This window comes from Trichechus manatus, unplaced genomic scaffold, assembly GCF_000243295.1.
Source record: "Trichechus manatus latirostris isolate Lorelei unplaced genomic scaffold, TriManLat1.0 scaffold00132, whole genome shotgun sequence".
Classification (NCBI taxonomy): Eukaryota; Metazoa; Chordata; class Mammalia; order Sirenia; family Trichechidae; genus Trichechus; species Trichechus manatus.
The window spans coordinates 1,830,511-1,853,097 of NW_004444068.1; the positions used below are offsets into that span (position 1 = coordinate 1,830,511).

General features: G+C 36.1%; 1 protein-coding gene across 4 annotated transcripts in view; it reads left to right on the top strand.

Moving 5' to 3' along the window:
* ATR (ATR serine/threonine kinase) overlaps positions 1 to 22,587 on the top strand; it is a 99,051-nt gene that overhangs the window by 42,759 nt on the left and 33,705 nt on the right. For all 4 annotated transcript variants that reach the window (XM_004385070.2, XM_023739324.1, XM_023739326.1 and 1 more), the window contains 6 exons: positions 294 to 407; positions 12,340 to 12,455; positions 15,565 to 15,685; positions 17,315 to 17,452; positions 19,552 to 19,762; positions 20,526 to 20,704. In XM_004385070.2, the coding sequence (XP_004385127.1) occupies positions 294 to 407; positions 12,340 to 12,455; positions 15,565 to 15,685; positions 17,315 to 17,452; positions 19,552 to 19,762; positions 20,526 to 20,704 (879 nt within the window). The remainder of the gene's footprint in view (positions 1 to 293; positions 408 to 12,339; positions 12,456 to 15,564; positions 15,686 to 17,314; positions 17,453 to 19,551; positions 19,763 to 20,525; positions 20,705 to 22,587) is intronic.

Below are 22,587 nucleotides of genomic sequence, written 5' to 3' on the forward strand. Positions count from 1 at the left end.
TCTCTGTGTCATTTCTGCTGTCTTTATAAGACACCACTCAGAAGTGATTGGGTTTCGGACCTCACAGACATAACAAAAGAAAATCCCTATTTCCCAATAGGATCATATTTACAGGTATAGGGATTAGGACTTCCACATTTCTTTTGCAGGGACAGAATTCAATCCATAATGCTCACTGTTCTTTACTTTTCTAAGTTAAATTCACTTTGAAACCTATCTGAAGGTACAGTATAGCTTAAGGAAATTTATACCAATCAACTTTGAATTTTTTTCTTGTTTTTTTTTTTTTTGAGGCTGGAGTAGAAGATTTAGGCTTTGCCTATGGATTATTGATGGAGCTAACAAGAGCTTACTTGGCATATGCAGATAACAGTCGGGCTCAAGATTCAGCTGCATATGCCATTCAGGTAAGAGCATATTTAGTCATTACTGGATTTACAAAATTAAGTTCTAGTAAGAAAGGTGTGAGTTCTACACTTAAGCCAAACCAAACCAGTTGCCTTGAGTCGATTTGGTTAAGATTCATGGCAACCCCATGTGTTTCAGAGTAGAACTGTGCTCCATAGTGTTGTATGTGTGCTTTTCACCCTTTATTCATAGGGCTTTTTAATGGCTATGATTTTTCGGAAGTAGATTGCCAGGCCTTTCTTTTGAGGCACCTCTGGGTGGATTAGAACTGCCAGTATTGGTTAGAGTTGAGTGCTTAACTTTTTCATCACTCAGGGACTCCAAATTCTATACTTGGAGAACTCATATTTTTTAACAATCACTTTCATTATGAAAGTAATACAATTTCATGATAAAAATTTCAGAGAGAATAGAAGTATATACTCTTAACAGATTATTATTATAGATATGTTCAAAAATTTTCTGTGTATATATACATATATGTTTTCTCCACTGAAGAATGAGATCATATTGTTTATTATGTTTTGTAAATTGATTTTCTTTTGTGCTTAATAGCCTGTCTTGGGTAGTTTTCCGTGTCAATACATGTATCTCTTCTTTTCAACAACTGAGTGATATTCAGTGATATGAGTGTACTATAATTTGAGAAATTTATTTGAGACATTTAGGTTGTGTTCAGTGTTGTGCTTTTACAAAAAATGCTTCAGGGAACATACATGTATATTTCTAGCCAATTAAGTGAATGTGTCAACAGTATAAATATCTAGAAATTTAATTCTGTCTCGGAGCAAGTACAGAGTTTGCGTTTGGTAGATTTTATTTAAAAAATTTCACCAGTTATAGTCCCTTGATAATCCTTCCTATTAACAGATTTTTAAATCTTTGCTAGTCAAGAAAATAAAAACTGATTTCATTCCATTTTAATTTGCGTTTGTTTAATTATATATTTATGACTTTTTTTGTGAGTTTTCCCTATATGACCTTTGCCCATTTTTGCCTTGTTGTTGGTCTGTTTTTTATTGATATTCAAGACTTATTTGGATATGATGGAAATTAGCTGTTTGTCTTACATGTACTAACTATTTTTTCCAGTTTGACTTTCTTTGCCCTTTTTCATGGTATTTTTTTTATTAAAAGTTTTCATGTTTTATTGAATATTTGGTCTGGAATTCATGGTGAGAGGCCTGGGCTAGAGGTATAAATTTGGAGGCTTGCAATATAAAGATGGTATTTAAAAACTTGAGTCTGTATGAAAGGATCAATCGAGAAATTATAGGTAAAAATAGTCCAGTAATTGAGCCCTGGATGCTGAGACGTGAGGCAAAACAGGAAGGAACAAGCAAGAAAATTGAGAAGGAGCTGCCAGTAATGCAGGAGAGTAGGGTATTCTGGAAGCCAAGTAATGAAAGTGTTTCCAGAAGTATGGCGTGATCAACTGTATTAAGTGCTGATCATAGGTGTAATAATCTGAGGATTGAGAATTGACTGTTGGCTATAGTAACATAGAAGTCATTGGTGACTTTGATAAGAGCTTTTCAGTGAAGTATAGAAAGCCTTATTCATAGGGCTTTTTAATGGCTATGATTTTTCGGAAAAGAGGAGTTAGAGAACAATTACAGACAACTTTCTTGAGGAGTGTTGCTATCAAGAGGAGCAGAAGAGTGGGATAGTAGCTGGGGAGGTAAGAGGAGTAAAGGTGGGAAAAATAACAGCGTGTTTATATGTTGCTGGGAACAATTCAGCATAGAGGGCAGAAGTGATGATATAGGAAGAGTACTGATGTAATAATAGCGTTTTTGAATAGGCAGAAGGGTGTGGGATATAGTACACAAGTGGATGGGGTGGCTTAATTAAAAGTAAAGACAATTCACCTGTAGTACCAGGAGAGAAAGCAGAGCATACGGGGACTGGTATTGCTAGTCTGGGTGGATGTAAGGGTGGGAATTGTGGAGGTCTCTTCTGATTGCTTCTGGTTTTTTTTGGTGAAATAGGAAGCAAGGTCAAAAACTTTGAGTGCATTAGTTTTTAACATTTTTTTTTTTTTGGTGAAAATATACACAGCAAAATTCACTCCTATTCCACAGTTTCTAGACATACTGAACAGTAACATTGATTAAATTATTCACATTGTGTTTATATTCTCTTTATTTCTGTTCTAGTTGTTTCACTTCCATTTACTTAATCTCCCTGTCCCCTCCCCCCAACCTTCTCATTTATGCTTTAAAATAGCTGTTTGCCCTTTGATCTTATATAGATATATATTTGTTTAAGTAATGTAATACTTAAGAGTTACAATCTTTACTCTTAGGCTAAACTATTACTTAGTTTAAAGGTGACTAATGGGATAGTTACAATTCGAGGTTGGAAGAGCAACTCAGAGTCATAGTCTCAGGGGCTCCTCCAGGCTCAGTAGGTCCAGTCAGTCTGAATTCTTGAAGTATCCAAAGTTCTGTTCCACATTTTTCTCTTTTTTTATCAGGATTTCTCCACTGTTCCTGATCATAATGTTCCGTAGTGGTAGCCAGTCATCATCTAGTTCTTCTGGTCTCATGGGGGAGGAGGCAGTGGTTCATGTAGACAGTTTGTCCTGTAGTCCACTTCCTTCTCTGATTATTGGGTTTCCTTCTTTCTCTTTTGTTCCAGACAAATAAAGACCAATAGTTATGTCTTAGATAGCCTCTTCTAAGCTTTTAAGACCCCTGACACTACTCACCATACTGAGAGGTTGAATGTAAACTGTAAGAATTATATTATGCAGTTGAGTGGATTGTGCGGTGAGACCACTGCCCGAAAGCCCCAAACCAAGAGAACTAATCCCATGAGGTGATTGGTTATATCTAATTAGTATCAGCATCTGTAGCACCACTCCCTCCCCACTCCCACCCCCACCCCCAGAATGTATTAGTTTCGTATTGCTGCTGAAACCAATAACCACAAACCTAGTGGCTTAAAACAACACAAATATATTATCTTACATTTCTTTAGGTCAGAAATTTGGCACGAGTCTTACTAGGTTAAAATCAAGGTGTTGCGCCATGCTGTGTTCCTTTTTTAGGAGAGGGGAATAATTTACTTGCTCATTTGGATTGTTGACTGAATTCAGTTCCTTATGGCACTGGAACTGCGGTCCCCATTTTCTTACTGAGTGTAAACTAAGAGCTGTTCTCAGCTTCTTGAGGCTGCCAAATTCCTTGGCTCATGACTGCCTTCCTCCATCTCCAGAACAGTGGAGGATTGAGTCCTTTTCACGTCACATCTCTCTCACCTTTTTCTTCTATCTCATCTCTCTGATCCAGCAAGGAAAAGTTCTCCACTTGTAAGGATTCATGCAATTAGTTTGAGTCCAGCCAGATAATCCAGGATAATCTGCCCATCTTTACTCGTTTGGTAAAATAGTTGTTGTTAGGTGCCGTCGAGTCAGTTCCCACTCATAGTGACCCCATGTATTACAGAACAAAGCACTGCCCAGTCCTGCACTATTCTCACAGTTGTTGTTATGTTTGAACCCATTGTTGCAGCCACTGTGTCAGTCTATCTCCTTGAGAGTCTTCCTCTTTTTAGCTGACCCTCTTCTTTACCAAGCATGATGTCCTTCTCCAGGGACTGGTCCCTTCTGATAACATGTTTGAAGTACGTGAGACAAAGTCTTGCCGTCCTCACTTGTAAGGAGCATTCTGACTGTACTTCTTCCAAGACAGATTTGTTCATTCTTCTGGCAGTCCATGATATATTCAGTATTCTTCACCAACACCGTAATTTAAAGGCATCAGTTCTTAAATTCGGTTTTCCATATTCATTGTCCAGTTTTTGCATGCATATTAGGTGATTGAAAACACCATGGCTTGGGTCGGGTACACCTTAGTTCTCAAGGTGACATCTTTGCTTTTTAACACTTTAAAGAGGTCTTTTGCAGCAAATTTGTGCAGTGCAGTGCATCATTTGATTTCTTGACTGCTGCTTCCATGGACATTGATTGTGGATTTAAGCAAAACGAAATCCTTGACAATTTCAGTATTTTCTCCGTTTATCGTGATGTTGCTTTTGATCCAGTTGTGAGGATTTTTTTTTTTTTAATGTTGAGGTGTAATCCATACTGAAGGCTGTGGTCTTTGATCTTCATCAGTAAGTGCTTCAAGTCGTCTTTGCTTTCAGCAAGCAAATTTGTGTCATCTGCATATTGCAAGTTAATGAGTCTTCCTCAAATCCTGATGCGACGTTCTTCTTCAGATAGTTCAGCTTCTCAGATTATTGCTCAGCATATAGATTGAATAAGTATAGTGAAAGGATACAACCCTGATGCACACCTTTCCTGATTTCCTGGTAAAGTAGAGGGTCAGTGAAAATGAGAGAAACCCTCAATGAGATGGATTGACACAATAGCCAAAACAATGGACTCAAACATACCAATAATGAAGATGGCACAGGACTGGGCAACGTTTTGTTCTGTTATACATAAGGTCACCATGAGTCCACACTGACTTGATGTCAGCTAACAATAACATTTCTCCTTGAGTGAGATTTGGTAATTTTTCTATTCAAAGGAATTTGTTTCATTTAAGTTGTTGAATTTATTGGCATAAATGTGTAATATTCCCTATATTCCTTTTAATGTCTGTGGGATCTGTAGTGATGTTCCCTCTTTCATTCTTGATGTTGTTCATTGTGTGATTCCCCACCTCCTCTTTGTTTATTCTGTCTAGAAGTTTATAATATTATCGATTTCTGTTTTTTTTTTTTTTAAAGAACCTGTTCTTGGCTTCATTTTTCTTTTTTGTTTTCAGTTTCATTGATTTCCATTTTTATCTTTATTATTTTCCTCCTTTTTGCGTTTAATTTGCTCTTTTTCTAGTTTAAGATTGAAGGTTAAATTATTAGTTTGAGACTTTTTTTAATATAAACGCTTAAAACCTATTGCTGTCGAGTTGATTCCAACTGGGGTATACATCGTCCTTTCAGTACTGCTTTAGCATGTTTTGATATGTTGTGTTTTTAATTTTATTTAATTCAGAATATTATCTAATTTCCCTTGTGACTTCCTTTTTGTCCCGTGGATTCTTTAGAAATGTGTTATGTAGTTTTTAAATACTTGGGGCTTTTCCAGAAATTTTTCTATTCTTGATTTCTATTTTAACTCCATTATGATCAAGGAACATACTTGTATTATTTCAGTTGTTTTAAATTTGTTTTTGCCTAGAATATGGTCTATCTTGCACTTGTTTCATGAGCACTTGAAAAGAATGTGTATTTTGTTGTTGGATAGAGTGTCAATTAAGTCAAGTTGGCTGATAGCTTTGTTCAAGTCATATATTTTTATTGGTTTTCTGTCTACTTGTTCTATCAATTAGTGAGACAGGAGTATTGGAGTCTTCAACTGTAATTGTAGATTTGTCCCTATTCCTTTTGGTTCTATCAGTTTTAGTGTCATGTATTTTTAAGCTGTTTTTATGTGCATAGACATTATGTTTTCTAGATGAATTGATCCCTTTATTATTATGTAATTGTGAGGAGTCTGTCTCTAGGCCAAAATCCTATGTGTGAGCTTTCAGGCCAAATCATAGGCAATTACAAGGCTTTGTTTGACAAGATTCATGGGGGAAAGCTGCCTTCCCTATGCCGCATTTGGTATATAGTCTGCACATTGCAGTGTTCTGGAGAGAGTTTCAGTCAAGGACTCAGTCTCCCCTGGGCCAGCCATATTCATATGCATATCTGCATTCCTAGTTCTGGTGCCTTCATTAGGAAGCTTCCTTATTGGGGGCCTCATCTGAGGCACTTCACAGCCACCTCCATCAAGACCTCCTTATCAGAGGACCTTGACTAAGGCACTTCTCTCCACCCTGACTCCGTACTTTTCCACTCGTAGCCTTTACTCTTCTCCCTTCCCCTGACCCCCCAGGTCCTAAAAAGGCAAGAGCCTTCTGTTTGGGGCTCCTCAGCAATGAATCGATTCCTGTCATCTGTTTTGCATGTCACCTGACCCTCACCCAGTGTCGACCTGTGGGGGAAAAATGGAACACTAGGAAGCCAGTGCCTATTTCTTTTGCCTTTTGCCTTCATTGCCCAGTAAATGAATGATGGCTTGATTGTTACTGTCAGTTTAGCTTGTTGTCCTAATTGACTGCCTCAACACCTGATAGCTCAACCAGTGTCTCCCTTTACCTCTGGTAATATTTCTTGTTCTGAAGTGTACTGTGTCTTATATTAATATTGCTACTCCGTATTCTTTTGATTAGTGTTTGCATGGAATCTATTTTTCTTTCTTTCTTTTTTTTTTTTTAACTTTTAACCTGTGTATGTCTTAAAGTGTGTTAAAAGTGTGTTTCTTGTAGAGAGCGTATAATTGAGTCAAGCTTCTGTATCCACTCTAACAATTTCTGCTTTTAATTGTTCTGTTTAAACCATTCAATTTATTAATATGGTTGTGAAAAAATATACCATCTTGCTAGTTGTTTTATCAGTTTCATCTGTTCTTTATTCCTTTCCTCCTCTTTTTATGCTTGCTTTTATGTTAATTATTTTTTCATTGTTTCTGTTGTTGTGTTTGGAGGGTTGCTGTCTTTTTTTTTTTTTAAATTGTGCTTTAGGTGAAAGTTTACAGCTCAAGTTAGTTTCTCATACAAACATTTATATATAGATTATTATGTGACCCTTGTTGCTATCCCTACAATGTGACCACACATTCCTCCTTTCCACCCCGGATTTCCCGTGTCTGTTCAACCAGCTCCTATCCCTTTCTGCCTTCTCATCTCGCCTCTGGACAGGAGCGGTCTGTTTTGTCTCGTGTGTCTACTTGAACTAAGAAGCACACTCTTGACAAGATTTTTTATGATTTCATGTTATCTCCACTTTTGGTTTATTATTTATACTTCTTTTTTTAAAACATTCTTTAGTGGTTGTTCTAAGGATTATGATATACAACCATTTACTCCCAATTCCCTCTTCCTATCTTCTTGTAGTTTTTCTGTAAACTTTACTTTTACATGTACTATAAACCCAAAAAACTTTACTACTATTTTCCTTTTAGACAGTTATCTTTTAGAGAATTTTAAAGTTAAAAATGTCTTTTTTTTCCTTTACATTTATTTTAACCATTTCTGGAGATCGTTATATCTTTGTGTAGATCCAAGTGTCTGTTCTCATATTTGTTCTGCTTGAAGAATTTCCTTTAACATTTTTTTTTGTAGTATACTTCTGTTGGTAATGAATATACTTTCAGTTTTTGTCTGTCTACGGAAAATGTCTTTATATTGCCTTCATTTTTGAAAGATATTTTCTCTGCCACTCCGTTGTCTTCTGGTTTTCATAGGTTTTGATGAGCAGTCTTATAATTTTTATCTTTGTTCCTTTGCATATGTGTCTTTTGTTTGTTCTTTTTGTTTGTTTGTTTGCTTGGCTATATTTTAGACTTTGATTTTTTCAACAGTTTTGATATAATGTGTATAGGTTGTTTTGTTTGTTTTTATTGAGCTTCTTGCATTTCTGGTTTGATGTGTTTTAATACTTTTGGAAAATTCTAAATCTTTATCTCTGTGTATATTTCTTCTTCCAGTTCTGTCTCTCTTCTTCATTTGGGATTCTAATTATAAGAATATCAGACTGTTTGATACTGTTTTATAGCACTAGAATGCTCTGCTGTGGGATTTTTTTTCCCCCCTGTACTTTAGTTTGTGTAATTTATATTGACCTATCTTCAACTTTGCTGATTCTTTCCTCAGCTATTTCAAGTCTACTGATTAATATATATTAATATATACATGCATCAAAGGCATTTTTCATCTCTGTTACTAAATTTTTTTATTTCTAACATTTCCAATTTTCCTCTTATACTTTCCATCTGTCTGCTAAAATTCCCTATCTGTTCTTGCATGGTGTGCACCTTTTTTACTAGAGCATGTAACTTATTCATCACAGTTATTTTAAATTCCCTGTCTGACAGTTCCAGCATCTGTGTCATCTTTGTTCTTGTTATGTTGACTGTTTTGTCTCTTGACAGTGGGTTTCTTTCTCATGCTTTTTATTGTATTATAATTTTCTTTATTGAATGTCAGACATTTTGTGTAGGACGGTAAAGATTGAGGTAAACAGTATTTATGCCTTGAATGGACAAGCCTCTTTTTCTAGGTCATTAGCGTGGGGGATTGGGTCAGTCTGTTTAAGAGTTGAGATGGGTTTGGGTTTTGTTGTTGCTCTGGTTACCTTTAACGTACCACCAACTTCTAATGCCCCCAGCATTACTTTGTGCTTAAGGTGGTGGTGGGTCCCTGGAGTATTTTTCTCAATGTTCCTGCTCTGCTCTTAGTTTTAGATCTTCTCTGTGTACCTACACTTCAGAGGATCTCTATACATGCTCTTGCCCTTCCCCCAGCTACTAGTAGACTGTTGTTGCTTGTTACTTGCTGCTTGCTTACTCACCTGTATTGCTGCCCTATCTTTCTTTTTACCTTCCTTGTGACAGGTAATCCAGTGCGTGTGTCACATCTTTCCATTGTAGTGCCTATTTCTCTTTAAAATTTAGGCTAAGTCTCACCTCAGCTTTCTGATGGGTTCAAGAAACATTATGAATTTTTTTTTAGATTATTAGCTTCTTCTTGTTGTTAGGAAAGGAATGATGCTCTTTCCAAGTTTCTACATCCTATGTGGGAATCAGAGGTTATGGTAGCAAAATTTTTTTTTTAATTTTATATATATATACATATATATATAAGTACTTTAGATGAAAGTTTACAGAGCATATAGTTTCTCATTAAACAGTCAGTACACATATTGTTTTATGACATTGGTTAACAACCCCACAACATGTCAACACTCTCCCTTCTCAACCTTGGAGGACTTTTTTTTTGGCAAAAATATACATAGCCAAAGTTACACCATTTCAAAAGTTTCTACATGTACAATTCAGTGACATCGATTACATTCTTCCAGTTGTGTTGCTATTCTCACTGTCCTTTTCCAAATTATTCCATCACCATTGTCTTCAACTCACTGCTCCCTAGGCTTCCCATCAAACCTTTTGAGTTGCTGTTGTCAGTTTGATCTCACATAGATAATTCTTTTTTTTTTTTTTTTTGCACCTTAGATGAAGGTTTGCAGAACAAATAGTTTCTCGATAAACAGTTAGTACGCATATTGCCCTATGACAGTGGTTAACAATGCCACGACACGTCAACACTGTCCCGTCTCAACAATGGGTTCCCTATCACCAGCTTTCTTGTCCCCTCCTGCCTTCTAGTCCTTGTCCCTGGACTGCTGTGCCTCATTAGTCCTGTTTTGTTTTATGAGGCTGTCCAATCCCTGGATGAATAGTGAACTTTGGGAGTGACTTCACCTCTGAGCTAAAAGGGTGTCCGAGGGCCATACTCTCGGGGTTTCTCCAGTCTGTCAGGCCAGTAAATCTGGTCTTTTTTTTTGTGAGTTAGAATTTTGTTCTACATCCTTTTCCAGCTCTGTCCAGGACCCTCTATTGTGATCCCGGTCAGAGCAGTCAGTGGTGGTAGCCGGGCACCATCTAGCTGTACTGGACTGTTTGGTGGAGGCCGTGGTAGCTGTAGTCCATTAGTCCTTTGGACGAATCTTTTCCTTGTATCCTGTTGTCTTCATTCTCCCTTGCTCCCGAAGGGGTGAGACCAGTGGAGTATCTTAGATGGCTGCTCACAGGCTTTTAAGCCCCAAGACGCTACTCACCAAGGTAGAATGTAGAACATTGTCTTTATAAACGGTGTTATGCCAGTTGAGCTAAATGGTCCCCAAGAGCATGGTCCCCACATCCCTCCGCACAGCAGTTCAGTCCCTCAGGGAGTTTGGATGTGTCTATGGAGCTTCCATGACCTTTCCTTGTATAAGTTGGGCTGGCTTCCCCAGGATTGTGTTCTGTCCTACCCTTGTAGCAAAATTTTTAAAGCATTTGCCTTTTCTGAATCTTTCCAGTGTGTTCAACTTAATTTCCATGGAAACAGTTTCCATATGTTTTTGTACTTTTGGATTTTTGTAGCATATTATTAAGCTATGTAATTACAGTAATAACTTCAACTAGCATAAATAGGCTTGGGAACAAACACAATTGATTTTTTGGTAAGCATAGAACTCAGCTAGTGGGAGTGAAAGTGTTGGTGTCTGCTGAAGAGTTGCTTATTACCTGTAAGCATTTAATGTGCCATTAACATTACTCGCAGTGTTTCCCAGGGAGACTGGAAAGCATTGGTTAATCTGTCAGTTCTCACAGTGCGGTCCAGTGATCTTTTAGGGTCTGTGAGACCCTTTTTTTTGTGGTGGTGGGGGGAGTCCGTATGGCTGAAACTATTTTTATCATAATAATAAAGTAACTATTTTCGCTTTCATCCTTTCACAAATATGCATTCCAGAAGCTACATGGTGTGCAAATTTGTAGTCAACTGAAGAATTGTATATGAACATTTGTCTGTCTTCTGTTAGACCAGCTGTTAAAGAGATTTGTAAAATTGTAAAACAGTTTTACTCTTATCACAAAATTTTTTTGTTTTGACAATATAGCAATTCTTTCTCAAACGTTCTATATGCAAATACATAATGAATGTATCTGTTATTTTTAATATTTTTCAGCTTTAATTTCTAACATGGTAAATATCAGTAGATATAATCCACGTGCACAAGAACTCAATAAGTTTTAAGAGTGTAAAGGATCCTGAATGAGGCATTGGTGGTTCAGTGGTAGAATTCTCACCTTCCAGGCTGGGAGACCTGGGTTTGATTCCCAGCTAATGTACCTCATGTGCAGCCACCACCTGTCTGTCCCTGAGATGTTAGTGTTGCTATGATGCTGAACAGGTTTCAGTGGAGCTTCCAGTCTAAGACAGACTAGGAAGAAAGGCTTGGCAATCTACTTCTGAAAATCAGACAATGAAAACCCTACGGATCATAAAGGTGTGATCCACAAGTTATCGTGAGGATGGCTCAGGACCAGTCAGTATTTTGTTCTGTTTGCATGGGGTCGCCATGACTCAGGGGCCGACTTGGTGACAGCTAATAACACAACAAAAGAGTCCCAAAACGAAAAAGTTGAGCAATTGCTGATCCTCGTAAATTTGTTATTAGAAGTTGGTTAAGAGAGCTTCTGTTGCCTAGAGCGACTACCAAACATCAGAGAAATCTGGCTTTAAACAAAATTGTAATAACATTTCAAAGTTAAATGAAGCTTAGTTTTGGATTTTTCTTTATTTAAACTTTTCACATATTTGCTTATTTTTATGAAAAATACTGTGTATAAAAGTAAAATTAATATTTTGCTAGATGGTGCTTATATTTTACAAATATTAGGAAGGCATCTGTTGCACTTGGTCAGTTTCAGTGGAATTGGAAAGATGATGGGAGATATGGTACCCTAACATATTTTTCTTGTTTTGAAGGTTGACATTAGAGGCAAAGTTTTTTTTTTTCTTAATCCCATTTGTTTTATTTTTAAAGAAAAGTAAAATATAACCATTTAATCTCTGGGCTTGAGTAATAAATTGTTCTTTAATATTTGCATTCTGTTTTCAGAATTTAAGCTCAATAGTTTATATCTAGAATTTGAGATATCTTGAATTCATGGACTGTTTTGGATTTGTAGTTGCTTTCATTAAAATTCAGAAAAGATCACATTCTAAGGCTTCAGTAAATTTAGGAAATTCCAGTTTTCTCCTCCAAATAGCTCTCAATCTTATATTTCAATACATTTTATGTATAGAGCACAAACTGGCTTCATTTTCAAGCACTGCCACAGCTTCATGACCCTGAATAATCATCTAAATAGTTCTGGGCATTGAAATAAATGTCCTGAGTGCTTTTGCTGCTACGAAACTTTATAATTGTCTATATTTTTTCTGTGTATTTTTATAACTATAGTATGTAGAACATTGATGAATATTCAGGTTTATCTGCTTCACTGTTGACTTACAAATGTAAAATGTGTATTTGTAGGAGTTACTTTCTATTTATGACTGTAGAGAGATGCAGCATGATGGCCCAGGTCACCAATTATGGAGGAGGTTTCCCGAGCACGTTCGGGAAATACTAGAACCTCATCTAAATACCAGGTATGTGAACACATAAAAATTATTTTCATTAAATTATTTATAATTAATAATTGTTTTTGATACCATTTTTGAACATTAAAGATACATTTTGTATGTTCTTATATGTATTTTCCACTATGATTTATGATTATAGTCTATCTTGTCAAAATGAAAAGTGCAGTCTGTTCATTGGGATAAATCCTATAAGTATTTAGACAAATTGAGTAAAGCTGAAAGGATTAATGTTTTTCATTTATTCAGCCATCATTTGTACTTTGTTAGAATCTTGTTAAAGTTGAGTATCAATTGAAGCATAAGATGTTTAATTCATATAGAAATTTAAGAGTTTAAAGCTAGTCCCAAAGCCATTAGTAACCCCAACTAGAGAGATTTTAGTCTCTTCTCAATTTTTCTTCATGAATATAGTTTTCCCTTTACATCTTAAAAAAATATTTTCTAAGCTTTTTTAAAATTTAAATGACTTTGTTAGAGCTGATTGAAATTCATAAAATGATAAAATTTGTTTAGTTAAAAACTAGTTTTAGCTACTCTAGTTCACATATGTATTATGTATGTGACCTTGTGTAAATTACTTCTTTAAGCCTTAGTAAAGTGCCTGTTATTGTTGTTGTTAGGTGCCATCGAGTTGATATTCGACTCATATTGACCCCATGTGACAGAGTAGAAATACCCCATAGGATTTTCTAGGCTGTAATTTTTACAGAAGCAATTGCCAGGTCTTTTTCCTGCCAGGAGCTGCTGGGTGGGTTCAAATTGCCAACCTTTCATTTAGCGGGCCAGTGCTGAACTGTTGCCTCTTAGGTATGCATACTTATTTGCTAGATACCTTTTTATATTCATTAATCTGTTTAATATGATTTTATTTCTTATGACTAGTGTTATTTAAACTTTTTTTGCCTATTGGCTATTCTTCTCCTATTTGAGTGGTCACCTGCAAGAGTGATCTTAGCAAAACAATGAATATTTATGATCTTCTATTTTTATATCTGAAGCAGAGGTTACTTTATCTTGGGTGATATGGCTTCAAGATGGAAATTTGGGGCAGTGTCAGAAATTGATCTATAAACCACAGTTATGGTTGAAGTTAGAAGATTTATCTAGCTGTGATCTGCTCAGTGAAATTGCTGCCTTATGAAAATAAGAGACAGTATCTGTGCAGTTGTCCCGCTTTTGTATGAAACACCAAGATACCAGGTTAGCTAATAGGTCATGAAATATAGTTTGGGCTGCTTGATATTTGCTCCAGAGGGCCTGGGGCAAATGATTTCCTAAAAGCATTTCCATGTTTTTGCTGCCTTGAAGTTACACTCATATATTCTTATTTAATTTTTTTTCACTGTACTTAAAAAGTTTTGCTGTATTTAGAAGAATTATTTTTAGAACTGGATAGATCAACTTCAGTTTGAAGTTGTCATAGAAATTTTAGGAGAAAACATCAGGATATGACTAGACAGAATCTGGCTTGTATCCCAATATCAGTGGTTTTCTAGTTCACTTCACCATAAAACTTAAGAAAGTCATCTATGCGTCTGATGATTCAAAATAAGGATTTCGATTTTTTGCCTGGTTTAGTGTTAGGTAACTGAAAGATTATTGGATTTTTCAAGTTTTAGAAAGTTGGAATACAGTGAAATACATGATGTTTGCTCAGTACCTTGAGTGTAGGCCATTTTTATTATAGTTGTCATTTGTATTGATGTTATTTACATCAGCTAATGTTGACGATTTAAGAGGAACCCACTCTTCCTCCCCCAAAAAATGCTACCTACTCCTCCCCCCAAAAGAAATCCTACATACGTATTACTAAGATGAGAGCTATTTGAATATGTTTGAATCTTAATGCTGATGAGCCATTAGAGAGGGAGATGTTGAAGTTATGGAAGAGAGAAGTGATAATACAATGAGGACCTTGAAGAGCATCCAGAATGGGAGCCATGGGGGATTAGACCTAAAGGGAGTAAGATCTTGTTCATTGTAATAGGGAAAGATAAAACGCTGGATGGAGTTCAGATTTGGTTGTAGGAAGCAATGGTTTCGTTTTTTTTCTATGTAGTAGAAGGCATAGGAGATGAGATCATCTGCTGAAAGCATCAATGGTGGTTTGAGGAGAGTGGTAATGATTTGAAAATGCCATTGTGGAAAACAAGAAAGAGAGCTAAGATGGAAAACTTAGAAACATTTCTGGGCACCATAGAGGGTCCATTGAGGTTGAAGATCAAAAATTTATAGTAGTATTCATTTCATGAGCATTTAGTGATTTTCCTTCTGCAGTGCACTGTGACCCAGGTATCACTTCAGTGAAGGCATTTAGATTGATCCAAGGTTGGGAGGTTGGCAGATGGGTGTAGCTGGTAGACAATGCAGCATTAGAGTGGGTAGAGGATATTACCAAAAATAAAGTGAAGGACCATGGAGACCAAGCTCATTAGGAAAAGCAGTAATGGGAGGAGAGTGTTACAGATCAGAAGAGTACGGTAGAGAACAGAAAAGATCTCAAGATGTTGAATGTGTTGGAGTAACTGAGTGAAAGAACTGAAAATTTAGGAAACTGTGGTTGTAGAGTATCTGAACAATTGATTTTGGAAGTGAAGAACTTTGTAATGGCAAGGGACCCCTGATAATAGAATAAAGAAGAAAGTTATTGACAAGTTTTGGGGTTGAGTAGGTGGCCCAGGTGGGCATTAAAGTCACTTAAGATGCTAATAAGACTTGGGGAAGAAAGGAAGACACTGAACTATGTGCTAAAGTTATTAATGAGTTTAGCAGGTGCCTGTAATGACGAGCAGTAGAGAATGGTACTCTTGGGTCTCTTGGACCTCAAAGGAACAGGTTTTTCTTACACTAGAATGGAGTAACAAGGGTCTGAAGGAGCACTGAGGAGGAGGAGACAGAGTCAGTCTCAGATCCTTTGAGATACTTGGGGTATGTAAGAATGACATCCCACCCTACCCTAAAGAAGGATACAAGAAAAGTGATGTTTTTAACCAGATTTCAGTTAAGGCAAGGCAGTAGTGATTGATATAGTTTGTTAAACTTTCTTAACTAAAGTTAGAAACATATGGATTTATCTTTATATATTTTTTGATAAACAATTTTTCCAAAATTACAGGTATAAGAGTTCACAGAAGTTAACAGATTGGTCTGAAGTAAAGAAGCCAATTTACTTAAGTAAATTAGGTAATAACTTTGCAGAATGGTCAGCATCTTGGGCAGGTTATCTTATAACGAAGGTAAGAGAACCTTGTTCAGAATTCGTTAACTCATCAGAAATTCTACAGTAAATCAGAGCATCTATCTGAATGCCTAGCACACACAGAAGGCATTGAAATATTTATGCTGATAATAACAGAGAAATTTCTGTTGAAAATTTTTACTAATAGAGAATAACAAGTTCTTTACTGTTACTAGTAACAATTTCTAGGTGAGAAGGTTTTTAACAAGTAAATTACGAGTCTTAATGTGTTTGTAAAATGTCGATTACCTTTATTGATTTTACATTGTACAATAATACTATTTAAAAGGATGTAAATGAGAATTTCAGACTTTTTCACATAATAAAAAGATTTTTTTAATGTAATAAAAAAGATATATTACCCTTTAGTGGCTGTTTCTAAAAGGGGATATATTATCTGAACTTCCTCCAAAAGAAAAAAAATTTTTAAGTGAAATTTCATAGAAAAACAGGTATATTTCTGATGTTTCACTAATATGGAATTTTTTGCATGCCTGACAGAAAAAATGGTACTCTGTGTTCTAAGAAAATATTTCAGCCATCTTTAAAATTCAGTTTTTTTTTTAATTCACATTTTTGAGATTTTAAATATTATAAAAATTTATATCTAGTAATTTCAAGAAATTGTCAAATTTTAAATGAACATACTGAAAATATAATATGTGTAATGTAGAGTACTAGCAAATTAACTACTTCCAGCTCTGGAGTCTGTTATTTAAGGTTTTTTTTTGTGTGTGCATAGTGAGTTTTTTTTTTAATTAATGAAGATTTTACGTTTGAGGAAAAAAAACTTAAAAATTGGTAAGAGAATAGTAATGTTAGTGAATTGAAAGTTAGGTCATACTAATAAAATTTGACTCTAACCCTCAGTAATTTAATTTTCTCTTTTATTTTTTTCTGTAATTAATCAGTATTTATTATTTATTATAAGTGTGAATCTTATGCTTAGTGTACTGTTCTGGAACATACTTTTCTCTCATCTGTGTTCAAGGAATGAATACACTAAATTTAATGTTAGCTGAGCCCTGGTGGTGCAGTGGTTAAGAGCTTGGCTGCTAACCAAAAGGTCAGCAGTTGTAATCCACCAGCTGCTCCTTGGAAGCCCTATGGGGCAGTTCTACTCTGTCCTATAGGCACTATGAGTCGGAATCAACTCAACAGCAACAGGGTTTTTTGTTTGTTTGTTTGTTTTTTAAGTAAAATATACTGTAATTAGAAGGGTTAATCTATTATAAAAATGTTGAATTCAAAAACCAGCTGTAAGGGGTAAGGACATTTATGCTGAGGTAGTTGTCTGCCCAGGTAGCTTAAATTGCACATAGGAATCTCAGCACTTCAGGCACTTGGGGAGATTTAAAGTGACCAGAATATCCACCTTATGGGACAGAGTAGAACTGCCCCATAGGGTTTCCAAGGAGCAGCTAACCTTTTGGTTAGCAGCTGAACTCTTAACCACTGTGCCACCAGGGCTCCGACCAGAAAGGTAGTGATCTGAAATCTTCCTTGCTTGAGTGTACATACCTCTCTCCATAAGAGAATACCCCTCTCCCATGGTACTTTTTGGCATTCAATCAATAGAATAAAATGTGTAAAGCTGCTTACTGTCCCTAACCATGTGAGTTTACAGGTACGGCATGATCTCGCCAGTAAAATCTTTACCTGCTGTAGCATTATGATGAAGCATGACTTTAAGGTGACCATCTATCTTCTTCCACACATTCTTGTCTACGTTTTGTTGGGCTGTAATCAAGAAGATCAGCAGGAGGTAAGAGATTTTGTTTCTGTACATGTGAAACTTTGTCCAATCTAATTAGTATTAGAAAGGCTACATATTAGTAGAAATGTACATCAGTGTGTGGCTATGTGTGTACATGTTTACAGGTGTACAACTTTTTAAAAACTTGTATTTATCAAAGAATTATGCAATGCTTAATATAGAAGATATGAAAGTATATATTACATATACTCAAATATGTGAGCATCATGGCAATGCTTTCTTGTGAAAATATGTGTGTGTCTTTTTCCCCATCTTACTCTTTTTTCCTCTCTCAGGGTAGATACTGAAAAGTATATATTACGTGCATTTATAATTTTATTGGAGACTGCAAAATTTGTGGTATTAAGTTATAGTCCTACCAGCAGTTCACGAGTTATCTCCATTTCTCACATACTTGCCAACACTTGATATTTTCAAACATTTACATTTTAGGCAGCATGATGGGTATAAAATGACATTTTATTGTTTCAATTTGCATTCTCATTATTGCTAGTAAGGTTATGTTAAGTGGTCATTTGGATTACTTTTCTGTGAATTCTCTATTCATATTATTTTCCTGTTTGAAGTGTGTATGTGTGAATTAATTATAGGAGTTCTTTATATATTCTGGATACCAACTTGCTGCTAGTCATATCTTGCAAAAATCTTCAGAGTTTGTGGTTTCCTTTTTAACTTTCGTTTATGCCTTTTGCCACTGCAGAAAATTTAAATATAAATGCCAAATTTATAAGCCTTTTATAGCTTTTTAATTTTAAGCTTTTTATGTGATGCCTTCTCTTATTCAATGTCAAGAACATATTTTCCTACATCTTTTAATCCTTTTGTTTTTATATTTAACCCTTTAATTCCTCTAAAATTGGTTTTTATGTATAGTGTGAGATATTGTACTTTTTTTTTTTACTACTAGTTAATAAATGCTTTCATTATCATTTATTGAATAACCTAGAGGAGTTTTTTAATGCTTGTTTTTGTTTTCCTTTAGTGACTTTTTTACAGTAGATTTTCTCTTTAGAGTAGTCTTTTAATGGTTTGATTATAGAAAAAAAGATAATTTATTATGAATCCATGGTCTTGTTTTTTTGTGTGAAATTGTTGCCTTAGAATGGTTAATCTTAATATGTCAGATAATAGTAAAATGATATTTTATGTATATAAAACCAAAAAAAAACCCCCGTTGGCATCAAGTTGATTCTGACTCATAGCTACCCTGTAGGACAGAGTAGAACTGCACTATAGGGTTTCCAAGGCTGTAATCTTTACAGCCTTCAGTATGGATTACACCTCAACATAAAGAAAACAAAAATCCTCACAACTGGACCAGTAAGCAACATCATGATAAACAGAGAAAATATTGAAGTTGTCAAAGATTTAATTTTACTTAGATCCATAATCAATGCCCATGGAAGCAGCAGTCAGGAAATCAAACAACGCATTGCATTGGGCAAATCTGCTGCAAAAGACCTCTTTAAAGTGTTAAAAAGCAAAGATGTCACTTTAAGGGCTAAGATGAGCCTGACCCAAGCCAAGGTATTTTCAGTCACCTCATATGCATGCGAAAGCAGGACAATGAATAAGGAAGACCAAAGAAGAATTGATGCCTTTGAATTATGGTGTTGGTGAAGAATATTGAGTATACCATTGACTGCCAAAAGAATGAACAAATCTGTCTTGGAAGTACAGCCAGAGTGCTCCTTGGAAGCGAGGATGGCAAGACTTTGTCTTACATACTTGAACAGTTATCAAGAGGGACCAGTCCCTGGAGAAGGACACCATGCTTGGTAAAATAGAGGGTCAGCCAAAAAGAGGAAGACCCTTAAGGAGATGGGTTGACACAGTGGCTGTAGCAGTGGGCTCAAACATAGCAATGATTGTTAGGATGGGGCAGGACCAGGCAGTGTTTCATTCTATTGTACATAGGGTCGCTATGAGTCAGAACCCACTTGATGGCATCTAACAACAACAGTCTTTACTGAAACAGATCATCACATTGTTCCACAGAGCAGCTGGTGGGTTCAAACCACCATTCTTTCAGTTAGCAGCCAAGTCTTTAACCACTACATAATTAACCATAAATGCGTTCTTCCTAGGTTTATGCAGAAATTATGGCAGTTCTGAAGCATGATGATCAGCATAGCATAAATACCCAAGATAGTGCATCTGATCTGTGTCAGCTCAGTACACAGACTGTGTTCTCCATGCTTGACCATCTCACACAATGGGCAAGGCACAAATTTCAGACACGGAAAGCTGAGAAATTTCCACAAAGCAAATCAAACAGAGATAAGGTGGATGCAATGGGTGAGTCATAACTTGTGTTTATTGTCTTCTCTTAATTATTCACCCTTTAGCTGCTTCCTGTATCAATTCTGTAATTTAAGGATTCACTTAAAATAGTCCTATGTTTTTGTGGATATCTTTTTCTTTTCTGGATGGATTTCCCTAATTCTGCTCTGTCCCCGTTAATAACTACACTCTGTCAGTATTTTATCGTTAAACCCACGGCCATCAAGTCTATTCTGACTCATATTGACCCTATAGGACAGAGTAGAACTGCCCTATAGGGTTTCCAAGGCTTTGAATCTTTAGAAGCAGACTGCCACATTTTCTCCCACAGAGCAACTGGTAGATTTGAACCACCGACCTTTTGGTTGGCAGCTGAGCGCTTTAACCACTGCGCCACCAGGGCTCCTTATTTTATAATTACTAATAATAAATAATAACTCATCTTTATATCTGTTATTACATCTTTTATTCAACATTTTATATAAGTTTGCATTTAATCCTCACAACAACATTGTAAGGTAAGCTGGGCAGATACTAATATTGCCCTTTTATAGAAGAGAAAACAGAGTCTCAAATAAGTTAAATGACTTTCTAAGGTAAGATAAGTAGTAATGATAGAATTGGAACAAGAACCCTTCGAGTAATCATCCTGTTGGTGGTTATATCCTAAATATGATACATTTAAATTAATTTAGTGAGATACATTGAATTTAAATGATTAAAATGTCATATGTTAAATTTCAGTCTTTAATTACTCATTTTTCTTTTTATGATCTAGTATCTACTGTGGATTATGAAGACTATCGGAGTGTAACTGGTTTTCTAGACCTCATACCTCAGGATACTCTGGCAGTAGCTTCCTTCCGCTCCAAAGCATACACACGAGCTGTGATGCACTTTGAATCATTTATTACAGAAAAGAAGCAAAATATTCAGGAGCATCTTGGATTTTTACAGGTTTGAAATTAATGTACACCAACTCCTCACTTAACAACATAGTTAGGTTCCAAAGACTAGGTCGTTAGGTGAAAATTGGCGTTATGTGAAAATGCAGGATGACCACATCAGACCACAAAATGGAGGCTGCCTACATCATTATATTACTGCTAAATTACATCACTGCATAACTGCCAAACCACAGAGAATCATGGCCCAGCCAAGTTGACACATCCTTAACCATCACAGCCAGCATTACTCTTGCCTCATACCCTGGCATTCGTTACTGCCAGGCGTACGTTGTTAATGTGCAAAATAGTCAGATAGTAGGTTTTTTACTATTGTCCTAAATGCGAAACGTCAGATAACAAGATAGTCGATGAATCAGGAGTAGGTGTAGTGAATTTAGTAATGATAATCAACATTGCCAGTCATTTATGTTTATATTGTTCATTTTATTGAGCATCTACAGGTGTTGGATGCTGTGTTAGGCACTACATATTTGTAATTACTTTATAAGCTTAAACAAATTACTGGGGAGATTCCGTGTAATATCATAAGTACAGTGATATAGGTGTATCCTGAGTAAGGACACTTAACCCATTCTCTGGATAGGGTAGGGGATGGGAATGGGTGAACAGGAGGTCAAAAAGGGCCTCTTGGAGATGATATCTAAGCTGGTTCTTGAAGAATGAGTAATAGTTACATAGGTAACAGAAGGAAGACATTCCAAGCAGAGGCATCTCTAGAGTTGGGAAAGAGCATGGTATGTATTGAAGAATAAAGTGGCAGTCTTGGGATGGCAAAGAGAAGATGAAGATTTGGGTAGAGGAAAGATCACAAATCATAGAGAACCTTTTCAGTTGTCCAAGAAGCTTAGAGAGTTTGAACCAAGAAAGTACATTATGGTCAGAATGGTATTTTAGCTAAAATCCTGTGACATTTGTAGAAGAAGGGTATGAAAGGACCATGATTCAAGGCAAAGAGGCCATTACTGTTTTTGTGAGAAATATGGACCTGAATTTGGGGGTGGGGGAGTATGTGGGGTGATGACTGGTGATGTACTGGTTATGTTAGGAATCAGGCAGTGGACATGAGGATACTGATGAAATGGTTTACGTGATCATAGTATGGCGGTGTAGGAAAGAAAAGAAAGTAAGGGCAGGTGGGGCTAATACAATGGGATTAAATAAGAGTTTAAGATTTAAGATTAATGGGCCTTTTCAGGTCAATAAGCAAAGTGTTAAGAGAACTGGAAAATTAGTAGTTTTAGTCTTAGGATGGATATTAGTCCTCTCCCATTTTTGTGTTCCTTCTTTTCTAGCTTTGAATCTGTGTGGTTCATTGTTAAAATCATTCTTTTACAAGCACACTCAACTCCCTTGTCCTTCTCCCACTATGTTGTATTCACTTTGTAAAACTCCATTCCTGGATAAACTCACCCGTCTGCCTTGACAGTGCCCTCATGTATGCAGCAGAACAGTGCTGGAGAGAATTCATGTAATGGGCTTTTTGACTAGTTTCACTTTAACATCAGCAAGGCCCTTTAATACTGCCTCCTTCTGTGTTTCTTTAGTAAGCCTGTTTTTCTTTCAAAATGACTTTTTTCCTTTTTTCTCATTTTCTTTTTTCCTTTTTCCTCATTTCTCTGCTTTCTACCTGACTTAACTGGTGACTTTGCTTCATCATTCATTAGGAGAATAGAAACTAAATCTCCACCAAATCTGCAAATGAACTGGTGTCTGCACCCATATTCTTTTTCTTCCTTCCTGTTATTCTTACGGAAGGGATCTCTTCCTGTCAAAATTGGACCCTTCTACTTGTGTTCTTGATTTCAAGAATTTCATGCCTTCAAATATTCCTTCTTTCTCCAGTATCATTAATTTCTCCTTTTAATCAGAGTA